The following is a 26289-nucleotide window of genomic DNA, read 5'->3' on the forward strand; positions in this document are numbered from 1 at the left end:
TTCCCTCCATCTCTTGGAAACCACTAATCGAGTTTCTGTCTCTATAGTTTTATCTATTCTCAGTATTTCATGTAAATGAAATACACAGTATGTGACCTTTTGCATCTGGCTTCTTTCACTTAGGATAATTTTTTCAAGGTTCGTCCATGCTATAGTATATTTCTGCACTTGATTCTTTGTAATGGCTGGATAATAATCCATTGTATGAATATACCACATATTGTTAATGCACTCATCAGTTGATGGACAGTTGTTGGGTTGTTTTCACTTTGGGCTATTGTAAGTGAGGCTGCTGTGAACATTCTGTAGAGTTTATATTTTGGTTAAAGTAACGGTTAAAGTGTTTTCAGGTTTCTCCTCTGTAAAGATACAATTTTTCTTTTTTAAATAATAACCTTGTGGGGGATACTTTTAGCTTATGTAAACATAGTTTCTCATTAAATTTTTTTAAAAAATTATTTTTGACTGAAAGATAATCGCTTTACAATATTGTGTTGGTTTCTGCCATACATCAACATGAATCAGCCATAGGTAGATATATGTCCCCACTCTCTTGAACCTCCCTCCCACTTCCCACTCCATTGTGGTCCTCTAGGTTGCCCCTGTTTGAGCTCCCTGGGACATACAGCAAATTCCCATTGGCTAACTATTTTACGGGTGGTAGTTGCATATGTTTCCATGCAACTCTCTCCATTCATCCCTCTTTCTCCCTCCCTCATCTCCATAAGTCTCTTCTCCCTGTCTGCATCTCCAGTGCTGCCCTGCCAGATAGGTTCATCAGTAGCACTTTCAGACTCCATATATTTTACACTAATTTTAGCATCCATTAATAATTCTTGTGAGAAACAGTTATTACTATGATGATTACCATATGGTGGTTTGCTAATGTTTTTCCACATAAATATCTCAAGTTGTATGTTCACTTATATCAGTATGAATTGATAGATTTTTATTTTATTCAAGGTCTTATAATCTATTACTATTCTTTCTTTTGGTGCCCAGAGTGTCCCAGATTTGGCCTCTGTGAACTTTTTCAGTAAGTGTTCTGTGTTCTTTAGACACGTCCCCAGTCATTCTCGGCCTTCCTATACTGTTTGGCACAGGCATCAAATAAATAAAATTCTTTTTACATCTTGTAGTTTCCCTGCCTAGGTAAGTCATTTACTTCCTCAAGGAACCTCGATTGCATCTAGTACATAATTGTATTTAAAAACAAGATTAGGGGACTAGGTATGTTTATTACTTTTTTGATGTGTTTACAGACCTTCCCAGAAGATAGAGCCAGAAGATGTACAAACACACATCTATGTCTATTTATAGAAATGGGTGTATATCTTTATTACTGTATATCTGCCTGTCTAAGCTGCATAATAATGTAATGCAACATTATAGGATTTATTTTAGACTTGTAAATGCCAAATCCCTTTTGAAAGTGAGAAATCCAGATCCCATTTTACAAATCATGTATTTTTAAAAAATTAATCTGCTTATTAGTTACTGGAGGTTGGTTTCTATATTGTAGTAAATAAAGGTATCATATCTGGAAAAGCAGCTGCAATTTTTATCACCATCACTTTATTTTCTTGTTGTCTGTTGATTAATAGGCTTTATTTTCTTTACAAAAGTTTTAGGTTTAAAGAAAAATGAGCAAAAGGTAGGGAGCAAGCATTCCACAATACCCCCATATGTTCCGCATCCCTGGTCTTTTATTAACATTTTGCATCAGTGTGGTACATTGGTTACAATTGATGTCAATGTTGATACATATATTATTAACTAAAGTCCATAGTTTACATTAGGATTTACTTTCGTGTTACAGGTCTAATGGGTTTACACCGTGTATAATGACATGTTCCACTGCTGCTGTATCATACAGAATAGTTTTAAGTTGCCCTTGAAATCATTTGTGCTCACCTCCTGCTCTCCCTGCCCAACCCCTGGCAGCTGTTGATATTTTTGCTGTCTCCATTGCTTTGACTTTTCCAGAATGTTATATAGTTGGAATCATACAGTATATATCCTTTTTTAGATTGTCTTCTTTCTCTTGGCAATATGCTTTTATGGTTCCTTGAAGTCTCTTCATGGCTTAATAGCCTATTTTATCACTGAATAATATTCTGTTGTATGGATGAGGGATAGTTGTTTATCCATTCACCCACTGAAGGACATCTTGGTTATTTCCACGTTTTGACAGTTATTAATAAAGCTGTTACAAACATTTCATGCATCAACATAAATTTTCAACCAATGAGCACAGTTGTTGGAATGTGTGGTAAGTGTGTTTCGTTCTGTATGAGTATGTTTAGTTCTGTAAGAGTGACTGTACAATTTTTCATTCCTACCAGCCATGAATGGTGCTCTGCATCCTTGCTAGTGTTTGGTGTTAGTGTTTTGAATTTTAGCCATTCTAATAGGTAGTGGTGAGTCATTGTTTTAATTTGTAATTCCCTAATGCCCTATGATGTTGAGGATTTATTCATATACTTATTTTGCCATTTTTATGTCTTCTTTGAAAAGCTGTACTTTCAGATCTTCTGCCGATTTTTAATTGAGTTGTTTTCTAATTGTCTAGTTTTAAGAGTTTTTTGTATGTTTTAGATTCAGGACCTTTATCAGATATTTGTTGCAAGTATTTTCTCCAAGTCTGTGGCTAAATGTTTCATTCTCTGAATGATGTCTTTAACAGAACTTAAGTTTTTAATTTTAATGAAGTCGAACTTAGCATTTTTCTTTTATAAATTGTTCTTTTGTTGCTGTATCTAAAAAGTCAGCAAACTCCTGGCCACCCTGTGGTTGTCCTATGTTATCTTCTAGGAGTTTTATAGTTTTGTATTTTAAAGTTAGTCTTATGAATCATCTTGTGTTAATCTTTGTAAAATGTATAAAATCTGTCAAGCTTTCTTTTCTTTTCTTTTTTGCGTTTGGATGTCCTGTTGTTTCAGCACCATTTATTGATATGACTGTCTTTCTCTGTTGAGTTGTTTTTGTTCTTTTGTTAGAAGCTAGTTGACTATTCAGTTCAGTTCAGTCACTCAGTCTTGTCTGACTCTTTGCGACCCCATGAACTGCAGCACGCCAGGCCTCCCTGTCTATCACCAACTGCCGGAGTCTACCCAAACCCATGTCCATTGAGTCGGTGATGCCATCCAACCATCTCATCCTCTGTTGTCCCTTTCTCCTCCTTCCTTCAATCTTTCCCAGCATCAGGGTCTTTTCAAATGAGTCAGCTCTTCGCATCAGGTGGCCAAAGTATTGGAGTTTCAGCTTCAACATCAGTCCTTCCAATGAACGTCCAGGACTGATCTCCCTTAGGATGGACTGGTTGGATCTCCTTGCAGTCCAAGGGACTCTCAAGAGTCTTCTCCAACACCATAGTTCAAAAGCATCAAATCTTCAGCACTCAGCTTTCTTTCTAGTCCAACTCTCACGTCCATACATGACCACTGGAAGAACCATAGCCTTGACTAGACGGACCTTTGTTGACAAAGTAATGTCTCTGCTTTTTAATATGCTGTCTAGGTTGATCATAACTTTCCTTCCAAGGAGCAAGCATCTTTTAATTTCATGGCTGCAATCACCACTTGAGTGATTTTGGAGCCCAGAAAAATAAAGTCAGCCACTGTTTCCACTGTTTCCCCATCTATTTGCCATGAAGTGATGGGACTGGATGCCATGGTCTTAGTTTTCTGAATGTTGAGCTTTAAGCCAACTTTTTTACTGTCCTCTTTCACTTTCATCTCTTGATCATCTTTTTAGTTCTTCTTCACTTTCTGCCATAAGGGTGGTGTCAGCCGCATATCTGAGGTTATTGATATTTCTCCTGGCAATCTTGATTCCAGCTTGTGCTTCCTCCAGCCCAGTGTTTCTCATGATGTACTCTGCATATAAGTTAAATAAGCAGGGTGACAGTATACAGCCTTGACGTACTCCTTTTCCTGTTTGGAACCAGTCTGTTGTTCCATGTCCAGTTCTAACTGTTGCTTCCTGACCTGCATGCAGGTTTCTCAAGAGGCAGGTCAGGTGGTCTGGTATTCCTATCTCCTTCAGAGTTATCCGCAGTTTATTGTGATCCACACAGTCAAAGGCTTTGGCATAATAATAAAGCTGACTGTATGTGGGTCTGTTTCTGGGCTCACTGTTCTGTTCCATTGATCTGTGTGTCTGTTCTTTCCCTAGTACCATGCTGTTTTGGTTGTATCTCTATGGTAAGTCTTAAGTCAAGTAATGTCAGTTTTCTGAGTTTGGTCTTCTCCCACAATATTGTAATGACTATTCTTTCTAGAATTTTGACTGGGATTGCAGTGAATATGTAGACTAAGCTGGGAAGAAGTGATGTCTTGATAATAGTAAATCTTCCTGTCCATATATATGGACTATCCCTTTATTTACCTCTTTGATTTCTTTCATCAGTTTTGTAATTTTCCTAATATAGATCTTATTCACATTTTATTAGATTTATACCTGTTTCATTTTGTATGGATGGTATATAAATGGTGGTGTGTCTTTATTTCAAGTATCCATTGTTTATTGTTGGTATGTGAGAAAGCGATTGACTTTCATATATTAACCTTGTATTCTGAAACTTCCCTATAATTACTTGTTAGTTTCAGGAGTTTTAAAATGGTTGTTGTTGTTGATTGTTTGGTATTTTGTACATAGATGATCATGTTATGTGTGAAAAAAAGACAGTTTTATTTGTTCCTTCCCATTTTGTAAATATTTTATTCTCTTTTTCTTTGGCTTATTGCACTAATTAGGACTTTAAGTAAAATGTTGAATAGGAGTGGTGCAGAATATATCTTGTTTTTTTCTTAGAAGGAAGCATATGTTTTCTTGCCATTAAGCATAAATTTTGGATAATTCTTTTTATCAAGATGAGGAAATTCTCCTCTATTCCTAGAGTTATTACTCTTAGAGTTGTTAGAGTACTTTATATGTTCTAGATATAAATTCTTTATCAGATACATGATTTACAAATAATTTCTTCCACACTGTATGTTATTTTTCATGTTATTTTTAGTGTCCTTTGAAGCTCAAGATTTTTTAATTTTTAAGACCATTTTGTCAGTTATACATTTTGTCACACTTGTGTCATGTTAAGCATCCATTGTCTATTGTAAGGCAAGGAATATTTGCTTCTATAGTTTCTTCTAGGAGTTTTATCCCTTGTAGCTCTTAAATTTAGGCATTTTATTCAATTTTTAGTTGATTTTTGTATATATTGTAAGGGAATGGTTCAGTTTCTTTCTTTTCGATATCCAGTGGCCCTAGCATCATTTGTTGAAAAGAGTATTCTTTCCTTTCTTTGAATTGGCTGTTTTGGGCCCTTGAATTTCCACATGAATCATAGGGTTGTTTTTATTGTTCAGTTGCTACGTGTGATCTCAGGACCGAAGGCTCCTCTATCCTTCACTATCTCCTGGAGTTTGCTCAAATTAGTGCCCATCGAGTCGGTGATGCCATCCAACCATCTCATTCTCTGTCATCCCCTTCTCCTCCTGCCTTCAATCTTTCCTAGCATCAGAGTCTTTTCCAATGAGTCCGCTGTTTGCATCATGTGGCCAAAGTATTGGAGCTTCAGCTTCAGCAGTCCTAGCAGTGAATATTCAGGATTGATTTCCTTTAGGAAGGACTGGTTTGATTTCCTTGCAGTCCCAGGGTCTCTCAAGAGTCTTTTCCAGCATCACAGTTCAAAAGAAAAAATTCTTTGGTGCTTAGCCTTCTTTATGGTCCAACTGTCACATCTGTATGTGGCTACTAGAAGAACTATAGCTTTGATTATATGGACCTTTGTTGGCAAAGCAATGGTCTGCTTTTTACTATGCCATCTATGTTTGTCATAGCTTTACTTCCAAGGAGTTTGTCAGTTAAAAAAATCCAACTGGGATTTTATAGAGTAAGTTGAATCTGTAGATCAATTTGGAGAGTATGACCATCTTAACAATATTCTGTTTTCCAATCTAGGTAAAAAGGTGTCTTTTCAGTTTTTCAGGTTGTCTTTAATTTCTCTCCTCAATATTTTCTTGTCTTCCTGATATAAATTGTATGTGTTTCATTAAATTTATTTCTAAATGCTTTATTGTTTTGATCCTATTGAAAATTGAATTATTAGTTTTATCTTAACATTTTTCATTTATTGTAATACAAGTGCAATTTATTTTTTGCATATTATTCTTTTACCCCCAAACTTGCTAAACTGATTTATTAGCTATAGCAGTTTTTTTATAGGTTTATTTGAATTTCTGTATACAAGATCATGTCATTTACAAGTAGAGTTTTACTTCTTCCTTTCCAATCTAGATGCATTTTATTTTCTTGCCCATTTTCCTTTCTATAATCTGAAATACAAAGTTGAATAGAAGTGACAAGAGTAAAATTCCTGCTTATTCTGATCTTAGAGGGATAACATTTTGTCTTTCACCTTTAAGTATGATGTTAGCTGTGTTTTTTGTCTGTTAGTTTTGTAGATATCCTTTGTATTAGGCTGCTGTAACAAATTACCACAAACTATGTAGCTTAAAACAATGAAACAATATTCTGTCACGGGTCTGGAGGCCAGGAATGCAAAATCAGTCTAACCATGGCCATGCCTCCTCCAGGAGTGCTGGGAAAGGCCTTTCTTTGCCTCTTCTAGCTTTGCCTGTTAATGTTCCTGAAGTTGTGGTTGCATCACTCCAGTTGCTGCCATTGTTACATTCTTATTTTTCTCCTTGTTCAGTTGCCCAGTTGTGTCTGGCTCTTTGTGACTCCATGGACTGCAGCGTGCCAGGCCTCCCTGCCCCTCACCATCTCCCAAAGTTGCCCAAGTTCGTGTCCATTGCATCAATGATGCAATCCACCCATCTCATCTTATTATGCCCCCTTCTCCTACCCTCCGTCTTTCCCAGCATCAGGGACTTTTCCAATGAGTCGACTGTTTGCATCAGATAACCAAAATACTGGAGTTTCAGCTTCAGCATCCGTCCTTCCAATGAATATTCAGGGTTGATTTCCTTTAAGATTGACTGGTGTGATCTCCTTGCTGTCCAAGGAACTTTCAGGAGTCTTCCCCAGCACCACAGTTTGAAGGTATCAATTCTTTGGCATTCTGCCTTCTTTATGGTCCAGCTGTCACAACTATACATGATCACTGGGAATATCATAGCCTTGACTATAGGGACCTTTGTTGACAGAGTAATGTTTCTCCTTTTCACCACACTGTCTAGGTTTGTCATAAGAGCTTCCTTCCAGGAAGCACTCGTCTTCTGATTTCATGGCTGCAGTCACCATCTGCAGTGATCTTAGATTCTAAGAAGAGGAAATCTGTCACTGCTTCCCCCTTTTCCCTGTCTTATTTGCCATGAAGTAATGGGACCGGATGCCATGATCTTAGTTTTTTAAATAGTTAGTGTTAGGCTGCTTACCTTACCTCTTCCTCTTTTCTGTGTGTCTCTTAAATGGACACTTGTCATTGAATTAAGTCCACTGGATAATCCAGGATGAGTTCCTCATCTTTAAATCCTTAATTTAATTGTATCTGAAAAAAATACTTTTTCCAAATGAGATAACATTCCCAGGTTCTGCAGATTAGGACATGGATACAACTCTTGGGGCTGGGCACCATTCAGTTATAACAGGTAGAGGAATTTACCTTCTATCTCTCTTTTGTTAGGTGTTTTGTTTTTTTGTAATCAGGAAAGGGTGTTGGAATTTTTCAAGGCTTTTGCTGTATCTATTGGATATATATATATATATATATATGAATATGTATAATTCATATATATCATACATATACATATATATATAATTCATATAATTCATAATATATATGAATATATATATATTCAGAAGTGGAATTGGTTGATCATATGACAGCTCTTGGTAGTTCAGTTTTCATTTTTATTTTTTTCAGGAATGTCGATACTGTTTTCCAAATTGACTATACCAATTTCCATTCCCATCAGTAGTACTTCCACATCTTTTCTTCACATCCTTGCCAACACTTAGCTTTTTAAACTTGTTAATTGTTTTAAATTAAAATATAATTGACATGTAACATTATATTAGTTTTAGGTGTACAACTTAGTGAATTGATGCGTTTGTGTTGTAAAATGATTACAACAGTAAGTTTAGTTAACTTACACATATAGTTATGAATTTTTTTTCTTGTGATGAGAACTTTTAAATTCTTAACAACTTTCTAATACAATAAAGTATTTTTAACCACAATCACCATGCTGAGTATTATATTCTCAGGGGTTATTTGTCTTGTAACTGGAGAATTATGCCCTTTGACCACCTTGACTCATTTCACCTGCCTTTTACCACGTGCCTTTTGTGCCTACCAATCTACCCTCCATATCTATAAGTTCATTAAAAGATTTTTTTAGATTCCACATATGAGTGAGATCATAATGTATTTGCCTTTCTCTGTCTGACTTATTTCCCTTAGTGTAATGCCCTCAAGGTCCATCTGTTTCGTTGCAAATGGCAAGATCTCCTTTTTTCTGGCTGTATAATATTCCTCTAGCTTTTTCTGGTCAGCAGTTGCTGGGCACTCAGGTTGTGTCCATGCCTTAAGTTATTATAAATAATGCCCCAGTGAGTATGGGGATGCAGATATCTTTTTGAAATAGTTATTTAATTTCATTTGGATAAATAGGGTGGAATTGGTGGATAATTTGGTAGTTCTATTTTTTTGAGAAACTTCCATACTGTTTTCCACAGTGACTGAACCAATTTATAGTCCCATCAACAGTGCACAGGTGTTCCCTTTTCTCCACATCCTCACCAATACTTGTTATTTTCTGTTTTTTCGATAATACCATTCCAACAAGTATGTGTGTGTGTGAGGTAATATCTCATTGTGGTTTTCATTTGCATTTCCTTGTTGAGTGATTTTCATGTATCTGTTGATTCTTCGTATGTCTTCTTTGGAAAAATGTCTATGCAGATCCTCTGCTCATTTTTAATTATTCTTTTTTTTTTTTTCTATTGAGTTACGTGAGTTTTTATACATTTTAGAGATTGCATTTTCTCAACTCCACAAAGCCAGGCATGCTACGGAGAACCTGTTATTTATTTTCTCCAGGGCGTTGCCTGAAGTGTGCAAGTGCCTAAGTGTTCAAGGTTATGCCTATTTTGCCACTCAATAGAGTGGAGCCAATTATACATGTGTGCTTGTGCAAGACCTGTAGACACTCAAGTGTACTGTCTGCAGGGGTGTGTTTGGGGTATTGGCTATGTGGGAGAGGGATTTATGAATTGTTGACAGCATGCTGTATGCTAGCTTGGGTGAATTTACTTCATCCTATCAAGTTTATGGGTGGGCTTCTTGGTGAAGTTCCTGAGGTAGTTAGTGGAAACCTTTGCCCTTCTTGGGTTTTGTACCTTGGTTGCTGAGAGCCGTGTTTTCTCTCCCCTGCCGATCCCATTATTGTTTTGGATGGTGAGAAAAAGAAGTGGGCTTCTTGGGCCCCTGCTTGGGTGGACACTAGTCACCCACTAGGCTCTCTCTTTGCTCATGGGTGAAATAGCAGCTTGAAGAAGCTTCTCTTGGCAATGGGCTGTTGCCTTGGGGCAGGTGAAGTGATAACGTTACTGTTACTAATCACTTCAGTCCTGTTCTTGGAATTTTTGCTCTAAGTCAGGCTAGGACTTCTCTGCTGGACTGCTGGGCTCTCACAGATGTCCTCCTGTCGCTAAGTAGCTGACAAAATCACTGCTTCTGTGGGAGCACCATGGCGGTGTTGACTGAAAAATTAGCACACAACCTAAAAGTTGAGAATTACGTTTTGTTTGGTGGACAAATCTAAGGACTTAGGCCCAAGACACAGCATCTCAGATAACTCTGAGAGACTGCTCCAGAAAGGCAAGAGAGAAGCCAGGTTTATAGGCGTTTTTGCAGCAAAGTCCATGTAGTCAGAACATCAGAAGATTACTGTTACTTAAGGAAAACCAGACATCTCAAGTTAAGGAACTTAGCAGTTTTTTCTATGTATGAAAAGATACAAAGTCTAGGCTCACAGAAATCATTCCTTTGAGATGCACCTCAGCTATCTGGGGCCAGTCTCTTGTGCTTCTCATCCTGAATCTGCTCAGGGTGCTCTGTCCAGGGTGGCCTCGCTGGTGGGCGTTCTGTTTCCATTCTGAGTTTCCTCAGGGCTTACCATTGGGGTTGCAATGTGATTGTTCGATGGCTGCGGCATTTTTTTTTTTTTTTACTGATATGACAGGCAATATTTTTTTTCTCAGCAGGAAAGTCTTACTCCAGCACCTTGATAATGACTCTCCCCTGTGTCTTCTTATTCTGGCTTATTAAAAAAATTCAACATTTTCATATGCCATCCCATTGCCTTTTGGCCTTTAGTGAGATATTTATCTTATTGGGTTCTCTTGTATGCAAAGACCCTTCTTTCTCTTGCTATTTGCAGGATTTTATCTTAGACTTTAAATATTTTTACTATTGTAGATCTCAATGTGGTTCTTTCTGTACTTTCTTCTTACTTGCAGTTTGTTGAGCTGCTTTGATATGTATGCTAATGTTTTTCATCAAATTTAGGAAGTTGACAGTCATTATTTCTCAAACAATTTTTTACCTCTTCCCCCTCTACCTTAGAATTCCCAGTAAATGCATGCTCTTGCTGTTAATGGTGGTGTATATTTCTCATAGACTGTTCATTTTCCTCTCTGTTTTTGGAATTGCAGAACCTCTACTGATTGATCTACTGGTTCACTGATTTTTTTCTTTTACCTGCTGAAATATGCTATTAAGGCTCTCTGCTAAGTTTTAAAATTTCAATTTTATACTTTTCACTCCAAATGTTTCTTTTCCTGGTCATTTTTCTTTGTTGATGCTTTATATTTAATAAGACATTGTTATACTTCTTTAAATTTTGTTTTCTTTAAGTCTTTTTAATAGCTGCTTTAGAGTCTTTTTTTGTTTATCTGGCATCTGAGTTCTCTCAAAGGTAGTTCTGTTGCTTGCTTTTATTCCTGTGTATGGTATGGGTCACACTTGCCTATTTCATTGCACATGGTAATTTTCCCTGAAAGCCAGGCATTTTAGGCAATACATTGTAGCAACTCTGGATCCTGACTTTTCCTCCTCCCTGAGGCTGCTGTAATTTCATTTGTTTAGGGACTTGGCTGAATTCTTTTAGTGAAGTCTCTTTCTTTCTCCACATGGGTCGTCTGATGTTCCTCTTCAGATGGTACAGGCTGGGGAGGCATATAGTCACCTTGGGATGATCGGGATTTTAGCAGTTCTTTGACTTTTTCCTCTGAGCGCTTTGTTAAGCTCTCTGCCCCTGTTTGTATCACCCTCACGCCCTAGCCTCCACTAATTGCCAACTGATAGCTCTGTTATTTTCAGCAAAGCTCTGTGGGCATGAATTGCTTCATGGTCTAAATTGCATTTTATACCTTTTACAGGGGTAGTCTTTGAGGCCAGTCATTGATGTTCTGACCCCAGTAAGGCTCTTCTTAGCTGTCTTTCCCCCTGATTCTCTCTGATAAACTTCTGGTTGGTCTATGTTTTAGCTTATTGTTCTCAGGTAGATATATGATAAACAACCTCCATTGTTTCTAAGAGTGCCTTTAAAGCTTGAAGCTTGCTGCCCTGTACCAAATGAGGTCAGGTTCCCTTGGGAGAGGTTTGGACCTTTCCTTTTCGTAGGCTGCCTCTCCTTGTGGGGGATAACCTCTCTGTGATTGCTTTGGAAATGTAGGTGGGGGTTCGTAGCTTGTTCTTTCAGTGACACCCCTGTGTTATGTGCATTGGATATTGATGGTAGCCTTTGCTCTTCTCAGCCTTCCTCTTTTATCTTGGAACTGTTGCCCTGTGAATTAGGGGTGAAGATTTTTGGGGCCTCACGTTCTTAACATGTGTGTGAGGCCTGGTGTATAGCTTCCATCGTGTGAGTGGGAGCAAGGTAGAGAATGAGCACTCAGACCTCTCGTGCTTTCTCCTTGAATAGAGCTTCTGCCACCAGGAGTTGGGGGCGTGAGAAGTATTGGCAATCTGTTGTTCCTGAACTAGGAACTGAGGGATACAGGAGTATGCTGTTCTCAACCGTACCAGCCTGGTGTTGAGCAGTCTTGCGGAACAGGTTGTGTATGTGTGGGGAGGTGGTGGTAATGGGAAGAATGAGAGTTGGTAATGAGTCAGATATCATGGACTGTTGCTGTTCTTGATGAAATTTAGTTGATGTTCCTGGGTAATTATTTTTTTATTTGTTGTTGCTCTTAGCAAAAGTTTTTGAGATCCAAAAAAGACTTTTTTAAAAAAATAATTTTTACCAATTATAGTTCTTTCCCTGGGGAGATTGTTTCTGGATCTCCTTATATTGCCATTCTGGAGGTCAGTTCCAGTAAGCATTTGTTGTTGTTCAGTCGTTTAGTTGTGTCCAACTCTTTGCGACCCTGTGGACTGCAGCACACCAGGCTTCCCTGTCCTTCACCATTTCCTGGAGCTTGCTCAAACTCATGTCCATTGAGTGGTATTAAATCTATGGCTTTTAAAATACTATATTTGCCTTGTTAACTGTACCATACATGTTAACTGTGTTTATATTATGATTCTTTGTTTGTACTAGGGATTTATTTATAAAGTATTGACTCATATTGCCCTGAACCGTTAATATATATTAGTTCATTCAGGTAAAATATACTTGTGAACATATATTTATAGTTTTTCTCTCAGAATTACACTGTAATTAATTAAAAGAACATTTATATTAATTTTATTGTTTCTCAAAAATGCATTGAGATTTTCAATTATACACAATATAGATATACCTCAAAAATAATCTTAAGCAAGAGAACATGAATACAAATGAATACCAACTATGTCTTTCCATTTTGTAAAATACAAAGACAGCCATCTAAATTTTGCTATTAGAATCAGAACAGTGGTAATTTTTTATTTTTTGGTCTTAGTACTGGTTACTTAGTTGTGTTTGTCTTGTGGAAATTCATTGGGTTTTAGACTTATGATATGTGCACTTTTATGTATATATTTATGAGTTAAAAACATTTTATTGGATCCATATGAGTCATATAGTTTTAACTGCATACTGTTTAAATTTATTACATTTAACTATTTATTTACTTTAGTATTTAAAACTGATGATAAGTCTGTCCTATAGTTTAAAGGAAATTTGTTTCCTACTTTTATAAATAAAAACAAAATGCAAAATATAAATTATTATGAAATCATTAATGATTATGTTTAATATTGTGTTTCCTCAAAGCATTTTAAGGTACTCTGAATCTCAAAGTATTTTCTAAAAATATTGAAGTTTAGAGGCCATTTGTTAAAAATAATAAAGCGTGTTACTTTCACAATTCCAAGGAAAATTCTGTATTCAAATTAGATCCTTTCTGTACTTGATATAAGATCAGGGAGGTCTTTTTATCTTTTGTAATACATTTTTAAATTTTATCCTGTAGGACTATTTTGAAAGAAAGTGGGTTTGCCAGATACCTTCATTCAGCTGTTCTTATCAATGGAGCTATGCTTATTTTTGGAGGAAATACCCATAATGACACTTCCCTGAGTAACGGTGCAAAATGTTTTTCTGCCGATTTCCTGGCATATGACATAGGTATGTATCTGTTAGGACTGTACGAAGTAGGAAATACCAGAAATTTTTCATGTAGAGGTTCTCAAATACATTACTAGACAGCATGTGTATATGTCATTTTAGACAGAGAAATTCAGTGACAGATTTTGAAAGGAATTCTTTCTAATTTCAGCATAAATAGAGTATAGGGGAAGGAAACAAACGAAGTGAGGTGAATTAGTGGTGGAGGCAGGGGAATTGAGAAATCTGGGTGTGAATGTCCTATTCGAAGACTTTTATGTTTTGTACTCCTACATGAGCACTTTACTAGTCTGTTTTGTTTGACTATTACTGTGTTAGTTTTGATAATGGATAGATATGAAGCACTATCAAATTTACATTACAGTGAGTAGGAATACAAGCATTTTAGATTTAGCGGGGATGAGCACAGAAAAATTTAAATTAAACTCACAAGATATACTTTTATGGTATAGGAAGCCAATAGAATGAGAGAAAGAAATATAAAGATAGAAAAGCTAATGAAATAATATTTTGGGACAAAATGGAAACCCAGAACATATCTAAGAATGGAAGTAACTAAATAAGTTTTTACCAGGGACTCTAGAAATACAATATGTCTATGATTTTAATTGATTTTAATTATCTTATCTATAGTCCTATCAATTTCTGAATGTTAAATAATGTATTTATTGAAATACTAAATTTAGCTACCTATTAGACCACTGTAGTGAAAAATTTTCTTCTCTCTATATATTATAGCTGATACTTTAAATCTTTAGCAGTACTTAAGAGCACCTTTTATTGATTATATGAAGTAATATACCAATTTTAAGCTATTAAGGAACATTTTGATAAATAAAAATAAAAGAGACCAAAGAATAACACATTTAATAGATATAAGAAGTATACTTTTGCTCTTAAACATCATAATGGTACATAATCTACTTTGGAAAATTATTTCAAGTGTCAGCATATAAAGAAAATTATGAACTATTAATGAGCACTTTGATTTCTATACTATTGTAAGCACGTTTGGAAAAAAATTCCTAGTAATAAAGTTAGGCATAGTTTTAAAACTCTGTATTTGTATGTGAGTCATCATTGAAAAGAATTCACTGTCTTTTAGAGCCTAAATAGTTAAATATCTGCCTTTTTGAAATAATAATTTGAAGTCATGATTCATGATGAAATGGGATTGATTGTCTTGGCTTTTATAAGGCTTAAAAATCAGTGCCCCAGATCCAGAAAATCAGTTAAATGAAATACAGAATCTAGGCTGGCTTATTATGATCTGTCATTGCCAAGCTGGCGCTATCAATATATTATTTTGCCTATGGTGATGAGGCAGCAAGCTTATTTCTCTGGAGGTGGATGAACATTTTATGTGTCTTTCTTCTAGGGATAAAAATCCTAGGAAAAGTGTAGAATTTTGTTGTTATGGCTAAAAATCCATGAAGTGAGATGTTGAACTTTTGAAAAAGATTCTTCAAGCAGCTTCTACTCAATTTCTGTATTTTAATGAGAAAATTAATGTTGATCTATTTTGTAGCTGACATATAGGGAATTTATTTTAATTTCTTCCATGTTGTTCAAGATGACCATATTTTAGGTTTTATGCATTTAAAATATACCAAGGTGAAAAACATTAGAAATATAAGTTTTTCAGAGAAAGAAAGGGCTCAGATTATCCTTATTCTAATAGCTACTCTTTATTAAGTCAGTTCCAAGAGATAGGTAATATTGTTGCTGTTTAGTTGCTAAGTCATATCTGACTCTTTTGTGACCCCTGCCAGGCTCCTCTGTCCATGGGATTTCCCAGGCAAAAGAATACTGGAGTGGGTTGCTATTTCCTCCTCCTGGAGATCTTCCTGACCCAGGGATTGAACCTATGTCTCTTGTATTGCAGGGATATTCTTTACTGCTGAGTCACCAGGGAAGCCCTACAATAAGAGCTTTATTACAATGTCTGTAACCTCTCTAATAACCTTGTAAACAAGATGTTAGTAAACTCAATTTTAGATCATTAAGCACAAGACTAAAAGGAATTTGTCCAAAGCCCTGCAGGTGGTAAATCCAGGTTTTTTAAAAACTTCTAAATTGATAGGCTTTCCACTTGACTACACTGTGGTGGTTAGTTGACTCCATGTTCTTAATTTTGACAATAAATTGAGAGACACTTAATTTTTAGTAATGTTTAGTAATTTTTAGTAATGTTTCTTAATGCTATGGAAAAAGTAAAAGTTGCTCAGTTGTGTCCAACGCTTTGCAACCCTATGGACTGTGCAGTCCATGGAGTTCTCCAGGGCAGAATACTGGAGTGGGTAGTCTTTCCCTTCTTCAGGGGATCTTCCCAGCACAAGGATCAAACCCAGGTCTCCCGCACTGTGGGCAGATTCTTTACCAGCTGAGCTACAGGGAAAGTTCAAGAATACTGGAGTGGGTAGCCTTTTCCTTCTCCAGGGGATCTTCCTGACCCAGGAATCAACCTAGGGCCTTCTGTATTGCAGACAGATTCTTTACCAGCTGAGCTATCAGGGAAGCCCAATGGTATGGAAAGATAGAAGCAAATATTAGTTTCATTTTTCAAGGAAATTGTTAAAATTGGAGGAATAATAGCACATTTTAACAGTATTGTTTCTTAACATAGGTTTTTGTTTGCCCTGTGCTAATAAATAACAACAAAAACGTAAAACAGCCTTACAATCAATACAGGATGAAAGTATTTTGTTTTGCCTTATTTGATTATTTCTCTGCAGTTCCCAATAAAGTCTTCCTCCCCTGCCCAATCTGTATTTATTCTACTGGGTTTGTATCATCAAATATTGAAATATTTTCTTGGGAAAGTGCTTTTCACATTTCAGAAAATGTCTTCCAAAATAATTGTTTTCCTTATGAAGTATAATTTTGTGGAAATAAAATACAACTATTGCATAATGAACCAACTAGGAAATAGATCCTTTTTGGGAAAAAATTCATGTTGCTAGTTTTTCTCTTTTGTACAGTACACTCAGAGTTTATGGCATATTTAATTGGAATGCACCTTTAGATTTAGTTGATTGCTTTGTGTTCTGTGATGTTTAGACAATAAAAATATGTATGGTAATACTAATTTTTCATTGCTCTAAAATGTACTATTTCAACCGTACTGCTGTAGTAAATTTTATATAGCCAGTATCATTAATCTTTGAGGACATAACCTTGCCTTTCCAGTTCTCATTATACTATACATGATGGATGTAGAAGGCATATGATGGTGATTTTCAAGCATGACTTACCTTGGCATTCCCTTTGAAGGTTGAAGGGAGAAAAATCAGACCTCAATAGTCTGATTCTCTTAGATTAGGCACTGCATATTCATATTTTTTCAAAAAATGACTCAGGCACAAGTGATCATAGAACCAGCCTGGTGAATAAGACTCAGTGGACTCTAACAGATAAAATGATATGTTACTAAATTTTCTAGCTTGTAAATCTAACTTGGACACATTTTACATCTGAAAACTTTATTAATTTTTTTTGTCATTGTTAGTGGTTCATTATTGCACCTAATTCAAGATTAAAATAAATCTGTATCTAGTAAAGATACAGCCTTGTAGTACTATTGAGGCTAAAGATGCAATGGAAGAACTTGTCTTACTGAGCTTATCTGAGGTTATTAGTTACATTTATACTTTAAAAAAATAATAATTTATTTTTGGCAGTGCTATGCGGCTTACAGGACCTTGGTTCCCAGACCAGGGAGCAAACCTCTGCCCCCTGCAGTAGAAGCACAGAGTCCTGACCCCTGGACTGCCAGGGAATTACCGAGACATAGTTTTAGTTTTCGGGGCTTCCCAGGTGGCTCAGTGATAGAAAATCTTCTTGCCAAGCAGGAGACATGAGGTAGATCCCTTAGTTGGGAGCATCCCCTGGAGAAGGGAATGGTGACCCTTTCCAGTATTCTTGCCTGGGAAGTCCCATGGACAGAGGAGCCTGGTGGGATGCAGTCCACAGGGTCACAAAGAGGCGGTCACAACTTAGAGGCTAAATTACAACAGCAACATTTATGCTTTTTAGCTGTTTGTCTGTAGAAAGTAAATTGTGTCATAAAAGTTAGTTTTATTGGTCCATGGGATAAAAGGAATCAAGTAGTTTGTAAACTTTTCTTTTTTTTTTTTTAAGTAAACCACCAGTCTTTTGAGGGGTTTGACTGAAGATTTCAACATTTGCAAATGAGAGATTTTCCTGAATTTAAACATACCTTAAAGTTGAATTGAATCTTGGGACATTATTTCAGAATTATCAAAAAATATCTATTATAGGATTTTCAGTAGGCCTAACATAATTATGATGGTTTTAATCACAAATGGTGGTTATTATTTTTCAGTTAGAAAACTTATCTAAGAGTTAGGAGAATGCATAGAATTCTGAAACAAGATGAAAGATAACTCAGAAATACATTGATTAATTTGTTGAGTAGGTTATTTCAGAGTAGGGTGTCAGATTTACATCAGAAATACATCGTGTAAAGTGAATTACCTAAACTTCAAATCAAAACAATAGCACAATTTAAAAAATAAATTTCCTGCATATTGCAGTTTTACTTATGCCATTTAACTTATTCAGTTCAGTTCAGTTCACTTGCTCAGTTGCGTCCAACTCTTTGTGACCCCATGGACTGCAGCACGCCAGGCCTCCCTGTCCATCACCAACTCCCGGAGTTTACTCAAACTCATGTCCATTGAGTCAGTGATGCTATCCAGCCATCTCATCCTCTGTTGTCCCCAGTCTCGCCTTCAATCTTTCCCAGCAACAGTGTCTTTTAAAATGAGTCAGTTCTTCGCATCAGGTGGCCAAAGTATTAGAGTTTCAGCTTTAGCATCAGTCCTTCCAGTGAATATTCAGGACTGATTTCCTTTAGGATGGACTGGTTGGATCTCCTTGCAGTCCAAGGGACTCTCAAGAGTCTTCTCTAACACCACAGTTCAAAATGATTCATGTCAATATATGACAAAAACCACTACAATATTGTAAAGTAATTAGCCTTCAACTAATAAAAATAAATGAAAAAAAAAAAAAGCATCAATTCTTTGGTGCTCAGCTTTCTCTGTAGTCCAACTCTTACGTCCATGCATGACTACTGGAAAAACCATAGCCTTGATTAGACGGATCTTTGTTTGCAAAGTAATGTCTCTGCGTTTTAATATGCTGTCTAGTTTGGTCATAGTTTTTCTTCCAAGGAGTAAGCATCTTTTAATTTCATGGCTGCAGTCACCATCTGCAGTGATTTTGGAGCCCCCCAAAATAAAGTCTGCCACTGTTTCCGCTGTTTCCCCATCTATTTGCCATGAAGTGATGGAACTGAATGCCATGATCTTAGTTTTCTGAATGTTGAGTTTTTAGCCAACCTGTTCACTCTCCTCTTTCACTTTCATCAAGAGGCTCTTTAGATCTTCACTTTCTGCCATAAGGGTGGTATCATCTGCATATCTGAGGTTATTGATATTTCTCCTGACAATCTTGATTCCAGCTTGTGCTTTATCCAGCCTTGCATTTCGCATGATGTACTCTGCATATAGATTAAATAAGCAGGGTGACAGTATACAGCCTTCATGTACCCCTTTCCCAATTTGGAACCAGTTTGTTGTTCCATTTCCAGTTCTAACTTTTGCTCCTTGACCTGCATACAAATTTCTCAGGATGCAGGTCAGGTGGTCTGGTAGTCCCATCTCTTTAAGAATTTTCCATACTTATTGGTAGGCAATAATTTAAAAACATAGTTTAAAAAACCCCGCAAAATACTTAACTCTATATTTGAAGAAGTAATCTTATTTTAATTGGTAATGTATAATAATCATCTTAAACACAGTGAAGTTACAGTTATATATACACTTAAAATCACTTAACTAGTTTATGAAACCTAGCATACATGTTTTTGTACAACACTGTAAAGTGATACATATGTATACACACACATAGATACATACAATATAAGGAATCATGTGCCTTTCAATTTTTTGGAACTCTCCAATAAAACTATAAAAATTCACATTTGCTACTTTTCATGTTTTTAATTATTTTTATTTTTTGAAGGTTATTTTATTTGTCTCTTTATTAATCAGAATTTCTCTATGCACTTTGTTAAATTCTTAGATAGGGCTATTCCTCGACAAAAGCAGCACCCCTTGCCAGGTGAACTGTTTGTCCTGGAAGACCCAGTTTGTTTCTTTGTCAGAAAAACTTTAAAATCATCAAGTAAATTTTTCAATGAATGTTGCCAACTGTTGACTGTTTTAAGCTTTCCTACATCCTTTGTCCAAGGTTCTCTTTTTCTTTTCATAATAAACTGTTGCATAGAAAAAATAACAGGTTCTTCTTTTTAAAAAAGAGGCCAGTAAGTAAGGGAGTAAGTGACCTTTCATTTTGAGAAAAGGGAGAACTAATATTCCCTGAAGGCTTCCTGTAGTGTTTTGTACTTTGCATTCATTTATAAGGTAATTCTCATAGCATCTCATAACACCTGTGTAAAGTGTATTATTATATTCATTTATAAAGGCAGAAACTGTGTTTTAGTCTGGTTAAATCCAAATTCACATAGGTTGTAGGATGGTATATTCAGAATTTGAACCTAGGTCTAAGTTCAAAGTTCTTTTGATTCTACCACTGTACTACGTATTGATATTTTCCTGACGTAACAGGAAAAAGTTTGAATGATCTTTAATTTGGGAAAAGGCATATATTTGTTAATGTGATGTGACACTCAAGAAAATTAGTTTTATTGATACATTTAATCAGTGACCTTTAAGTTAGAAAATCAAGAAGAGTAATCAGCAGTACATCTCTTTCTTAACAGATCTGTAAGCATTTTGAGAGATTGTCTTGAATGCAAAATTTGATGAATAAAGATTCTTGAAAGGAAATGTACACTGAAAGAAAAGTATTTAAGTGTGGAGGAAGGCAAGGAACACAGCCATGAACAGAAAATCATAAAGTAAAATATTAGCAAATAGAATTCAGCAGTGTTTCAAAGTTATAATGAACTTTACCCAATAGGAATTATTCTAGGATTCCAAGTATGATTCATTATCAGGGAATCAGTAAATATAATTTATTACCTCAAGACTATTTACTGAAGCCAACAGGAAATCCACACTATGTATTGAAATATGATAAAGTCATTTCAGTGGGAAGTGTCAAATAGTGATGCCCACTTTGCCTGATAGAGGATGAGAAACTAAATAAATATTTGTGGGATGAATGCCAGAGGATAAAAATCCTGAGGGAAACTGTGGAGTTGAAACTGTGGGTACATTAAGTGTGCACATTTTATTATTTTTATTTTTTTAAGTGTGCACCTTTTAAAACATTAAGATAAATTTTTACCTGGGGATGTGGGGGCCAGTGAAGCATCAGCATTTCAGGGTTAGGGGGGAAAAGATTTTTGGCAACATTCAGAAATGTGGTTTTTTGGTACATAAGTATCCAAATGGTTAATACAAGTTTTTCTTTGTATTCATCTAGTGTTGAGTCTTATACCTGTGACCTGTGCTCTTTTTAGTGTATTTTGAGTGTGCAATTAAGACTGAATTATGAACTGGCATTTGAGATGGAGTATTAAATGAATTTGTAAAATGTGTCCTTAGAGTATTAGAGATGCATATTTTCATGGAAGAATGTGAGTAGAAAAATTAGCCAATGAATGTGCATTTTTTCCACCTGTACTGTTTTATGCATAAGTGGTAAAATAAATCTGTCTCTAAATTTCAGCCTTTGTTTTTCATATAACTGTATGGTCCCTCATATGTGAATAGTCCTGGCAGCACAGTATTCTCATTGCTGAGATTTGTGTTTGAGAGAATAGTAACTCTAATGTCTTGATTGTGTTTATTGAAAGTATGGTTTATAAATAAATATTTAGTACCTTGTAGCATAGATTTTTTAAAAGTCTGTATTCCAGAGAGTATATTTTACTTTGGCCTTTATTGCTGTGTGACTTTTCTGTTGGTATGGAATGGTATTTCTGTCAGTTTTCACGGTCAATAACTGTGTGGAATTTGCTTTAGTCTGGCTATCCTTGAACTCTTTATGAAGTGATAATGACCTGAGTGCTCTGAAAATATATTTTCTTCTTGGCAAAAAATATGATTATAGATCTTGCAGTCAGACATTAATAATGTAAGAGACTTTTTATATTGTAAGAATGGAAAGAGACTACATGTAAACAAGTTATATTAATTTAATATTGAGCTTTAAAGGCGTTTGATAATTTCTAGATTTTACAGAGAATCCTGATCAAGAATGTGAAAACTTAACAACACAATTTATCTAGCCCAGCATCCTCTTTATTTGTTATTGAAAAAGTTGGAAGGGATGCATGGAAAGTGTATTTGCTACAACCGTACCTATGTTTTTCTCTTCTCATTCTGTTGACAAATCCTGACAAGTGGGCAGATAACCAGCAAGCTTGGAATGTCTCAATAGCTGCAAGATTACTTACCTCAACTAGCTTTTTATAAGCTTGCAAGTTAAATTTTCTTCTTCCTAAACAATTTTGGGAGCGAAAACAATTTACTAACTATTTTAAGATACTCTAGAGGGAAATTTGCAGTTATTACAGTGTATCCATCAGTACAGGTTAAGTTAGACTGAGGTAACAAACAATCCTGTCAGTTTGGATCCTCTGATAAATAGACTCTGAGACAGAGTTTAGTGTTCAGGATGCTAATTAGGTCCTTGGATTGAGCAGCTGTGAAAGAGAAGGGGAAGATGCAGGATTGGGCAGAAAGTACAAGTCAGGCAGACTTAAATAACAGCTAGCAACCCCAGGGCAATTCGGGTTGAAATGTCCATCAGAGGCATTCCTCATTAGGGTGAAATGGACCTTGATGGGTCAGTGTACGAGGGTCGCTCCCAGGAAAGCAGGACCTTGGGTGCAGAAGCTATCCATAGCTAAGGCCATCTCTGCAGGGGCTGGCAGCTAAGTGATGTCTACCAGTACTAAGTCCTTCCCTGAATGGATATTCAGGCAGTGCTTTCCATGGTCATCGCAATTCATTCTTTGGACCGCTCAACCCACTTCTAATCTATTTGTTAAACAGCTCCAGTTGGGGGAGCCTAGATTATCACACTGGCTTATGTAAGGTCTCAGGGTTGTGCCTTGTCCATTATTCTTTCATGTCCCTTCCTGTCAGCTAGCCCCTCTTCTGGGCGCTGTTGTCTTACCTAGTAGCATGACCCAGCACCTTGCCCTTAAGTATATGAGCTCCTAATGACCATGTACCTTCTAGCCTGGATTACTGTACCCGCCCGTTTATCATCACACTTGGCAAAGGGACACCAAGAGATTCCTAAGTGTATTGTCTGTGTAACAGATGTATTCCCTTCCCTCATTTGTAACACCAGTTCCCTGGCCCCCCCACCCCCGTCCCCGCTGTGATGATCAGCTCCTTTTTTGCCTGGTTGCTGGTCCCTTGAAACAAGGAGCCTGAAGTGCCCGAATGGCAATTATAGCTCACAGTTAAATGGGACATTGCTATTTCTTCTGCCAGAATATTTTTCCCCTTGGAGAACAGTATCTCAAGTCTTGAAGTCCAAAATGAGGCCACGAGAAGTGGCTTTTACTCCTGGATTTTTGGGCCTACTGTGTGTTCTTCCTGTTGGTTATGTAGCACCATTTAAAGGTCTTAAGTTGAGGTATATCATACATCCTGGTGGGCTTTCCTTGTGGCTCAGCTGGTAAAGAATCCTCCTCCAATGCAGAAGACCTGGGTTCGATCCCTGGGTTGGGAAGATATCCTGGAGAAGGGAAAGGCTACCCACTCCAGTATTCTGGCCTGGAGAATTTCATGGACTGTGTAGTCCATGGGATTGCAAAGAGTTGGACGTGACTGAGCGACTTTCACTTCAACTACATCCTGGTTCTTTAGTTGTGCCTTATGGAAATCTCTAGCAAGTTGTGGTTTGTGATGCAGTGGGTTTTAAGGTAATGGGCCTATTTTTGTACCTTCTTTCCTGTGAAGTGTGTCTCCTAATACATGGGATCCCATGCTGGTTGATCAGACACTTCACCATTTCTATGATGATCATGCTGATTAAGACCCTATGGGCAGAAAAAGCAAACATATATTCAAAATACATGTTCTTGTCATAATGAATTATCAGCCCATCCAGAGTGGAAAGGGCCCAGCATAGTCAACTTGCCCCGAATGTCCAGTTGGTGTTCTTGGGGGTTGGCCTTATCAGGGGGTCAGAAGTGATATCCCATTATGAGGCTGGACACTTAGTGGTAAGAGTAGCTCCATCAACTTTTCTCAGCAGGAGCCCCAATTTCTGGATGACTTTCATCTCTGCTGTATGGCTACTTAGTTCATGTCCTCATTTCATTGGCACCGAGGCATTCTATGATAGAGACTGACTGGTGTTAGCTACCTCAGTTGTTTGTTTATTAGTTATTTAATGTCTCTTCCATGTTGCATGCTCTCTGATGGCCTTCTACCTGCATCACAAAGACTGACATTTCACGCTCATTCAGATACATCCATCCACATGTCTCTACTCCAGAGCCTCCTTGTCTCTGATCTCCAGTGTTTATTCCTCTAGTCCCCTCACCAGCCTGCTAGGTCATTAACTACTGCTCTTGGGCCATTTCGCTTTCCACACAATGTACATGAGCATGTTTCTCAAAGGCTTGCCCTAATTGGGAAGCTTTTTCCTTTTCTGCTGTTCTTCCAGGCCACCCCAGAGTGAAGCTGTCTTGTAGTGATAGCCATTTTTGAATTGTGCCCGCACACGAAGCTTCCATGTTTGTCTTTGTCTCTTCTTGTTGTCTGGGCATCCGGGATTTCTTAATGGCCACGGCTGTGAGATGCAGGATGAGTGCCGAGGCAGCTCGGTAGAGGACCTGAGGCTGTGAGATGCAGGATGAGTGCCGAGGCAGCTCGGTAGAGGACCTGAGGCTGTGAGATGCAGGATGAGTGCCGAGGCAGCTCGGTAGAGGACCTGAGGCTGTGAGATGCAGGATGAGTGCCGAGGCAGCTCGGTAGAGGACCTGAGGCTGTGAGATGCAGGATGAGTGCCGAGGCAGCTCGGTAGAGGACCTGAGGCTGTGAGATGCAGGATGAGTGCCGAGGCAGCTCGGTAGAGGACCTGAGGCTGTGAGATGCAGGATGAGTGCCGAGGCAGCTCGGTAGAGGACCTGAGGCTGTGAGATGCAGGATGAGTGCCGAGGCAGCCCGGTAGAGGACCTGAGGCTGTGAGATGCAGGATGAGTGCCGAGGCAGCTCGGTAGAGGACCTGAGGCTGTGAGATGCAGGATGAGTGCCGAGGCAGCTCGGTAGAGGACCTGAGGCTGTGAGATGCAGGATGAGTGCCGAGGCAGCTCGGTAGAGGACCTGAGGCTGTGAGATGCAGGATGAGTGCCGAGGCAGCCCGGTAGAGGACCTGAGGCTGTGAGATGCAGGATGAGTGCCGAGGCAGCTCGGTAGAGGACCTGAGGCTGTGAGATGCAGGATGAGTGCCGAGGCAGCTCGGTAGAGGACCTGAGGCCTGAGCTCCCAGCTCATGCAGATTGCTTGTGCACTGCACTCTTGCTCATGCTTGATCTTGGATCAGCTTCTGTTCTATGTTCCTGTGATTATTGATGACAGAGACAACTTCAGGAGACTCTGAAAACATGGTCACTTAATAACCCATGTCAAGCTCTCCATCTCTGCCAGGGCTCAATAGTGTGGTGGGACTAGAGATGTAAAATTTTCCGCTGCAGGTGGCAGGGCCTTTGACCTGTGTGTTGGGTTTTCTTTGGGAGTCATTCACAGAAGCTTTCCAGATAATTCCACATGATACTTTTTTCCAACAGTGACTCCACGGATAGCTATAGTATCTACTGGGTCATGTGGCCCTAGCTGCAGGACTGTTTGCACTGTGTCCTGGGTCTATAGCAGAACTGTTTTCCACTGTGATGTGTACTCAAGGGCTGGCGGCCTTTGACATTTTGCAGTATACGGGTTTGAACACTATTCCCAGGAATGGAATATACTGCCTTCAGAACCTTCAAAGATCTAATGGGTGTTTGCTTTCTTCCTTGCAGTGGGAGTGAAAAGTGAAATAATTGGTGTTTCAGTTCAGATAAGCTATCTCAGAATGTTCTCAACCTCTAGACTCCTAAATAACTTAGTAACATGGAAGGTCTCTGAATCTTGGTAGGTTTTATCTTCCACCCTTTGAAGTATCTATGTCTTGACAAGGCCTCCATTGCATTACCAGCTCTTATTCATCTGGCACTATTAGAATGATGTCATTGATGTAGCAGAAAAATAAAATGTTCTGCAAGATGTTCAGTTGGACCAAGTGTATTCTAATAAAAGTTAACATAACCCTGAAGCAAAATTTTGAATGTATGCTCTTCTAGTCCATATGAATGCATACTGCTCAAGGTCCTCTTTTCTGATAGGGCTAGAAAAGAACACATTTATCCAGCATTCTGTTGGTTATTTAGAATAATACTAATGTGTCACAATCTCTCCCTCTGAAATGTAACAGTATTTTAAAACTTATTTTATAACCAATGGGTAACAGTTCTTTTTCAGTGTAACAGCCAAGGACCCAAGGTGGGGATGATGCCATTTGCCAAGAATGTCTATTCCAATTATTAATCTACAGACTTAGGTTATGACCACTCCATAGGCCTGCAGACCCAGTGGCTCATCCCTTGGCCAGGATGCCTTTAATCTCATCATCCCCATGTTGT

The 26289-nt window shown here is 37.6% G+C and overlaps 1 protein-coding gene across 3 annotated transcripts in view; it reads left to right on the forward strand.

The window, feature by feature from the left end:
- The window catches only part of ATRNL1 (attractin like 1), a 744737-nt gene that overhangs the window by 110760 nt on the left and 607688 nt on the right, over positions 1-26289 (forward strand). For all 3 annotated transcript variants that reach the window (XM_043926138.1, XM_043926139.1, XM_043926140.1), the window contains exon 10: positions 13432-13586. In XM_043926138.1, coding sequence (XP_043782073.1) covers positions 13432-13586 — 155 coding nt within the window. The remainder of the gene's footprint in view (positions 1-13431; positions 13587-26289) is intronic.

The sequence above is a fragment of the Cervus elaphus genome, chromosome 15 (genome assembly GCF_910594005.1).
Source record: "Cervus elaphus chromosome 15, mCerEla1.1, whole genome shotgun sequence".
In the NCBI taxonomy this organism is placed as follows: Eukaryota; Metazoa; Chordata; class Mammalia; order Artiodactyla; family Cervidae; genus Cervus; species Cervus elaphus.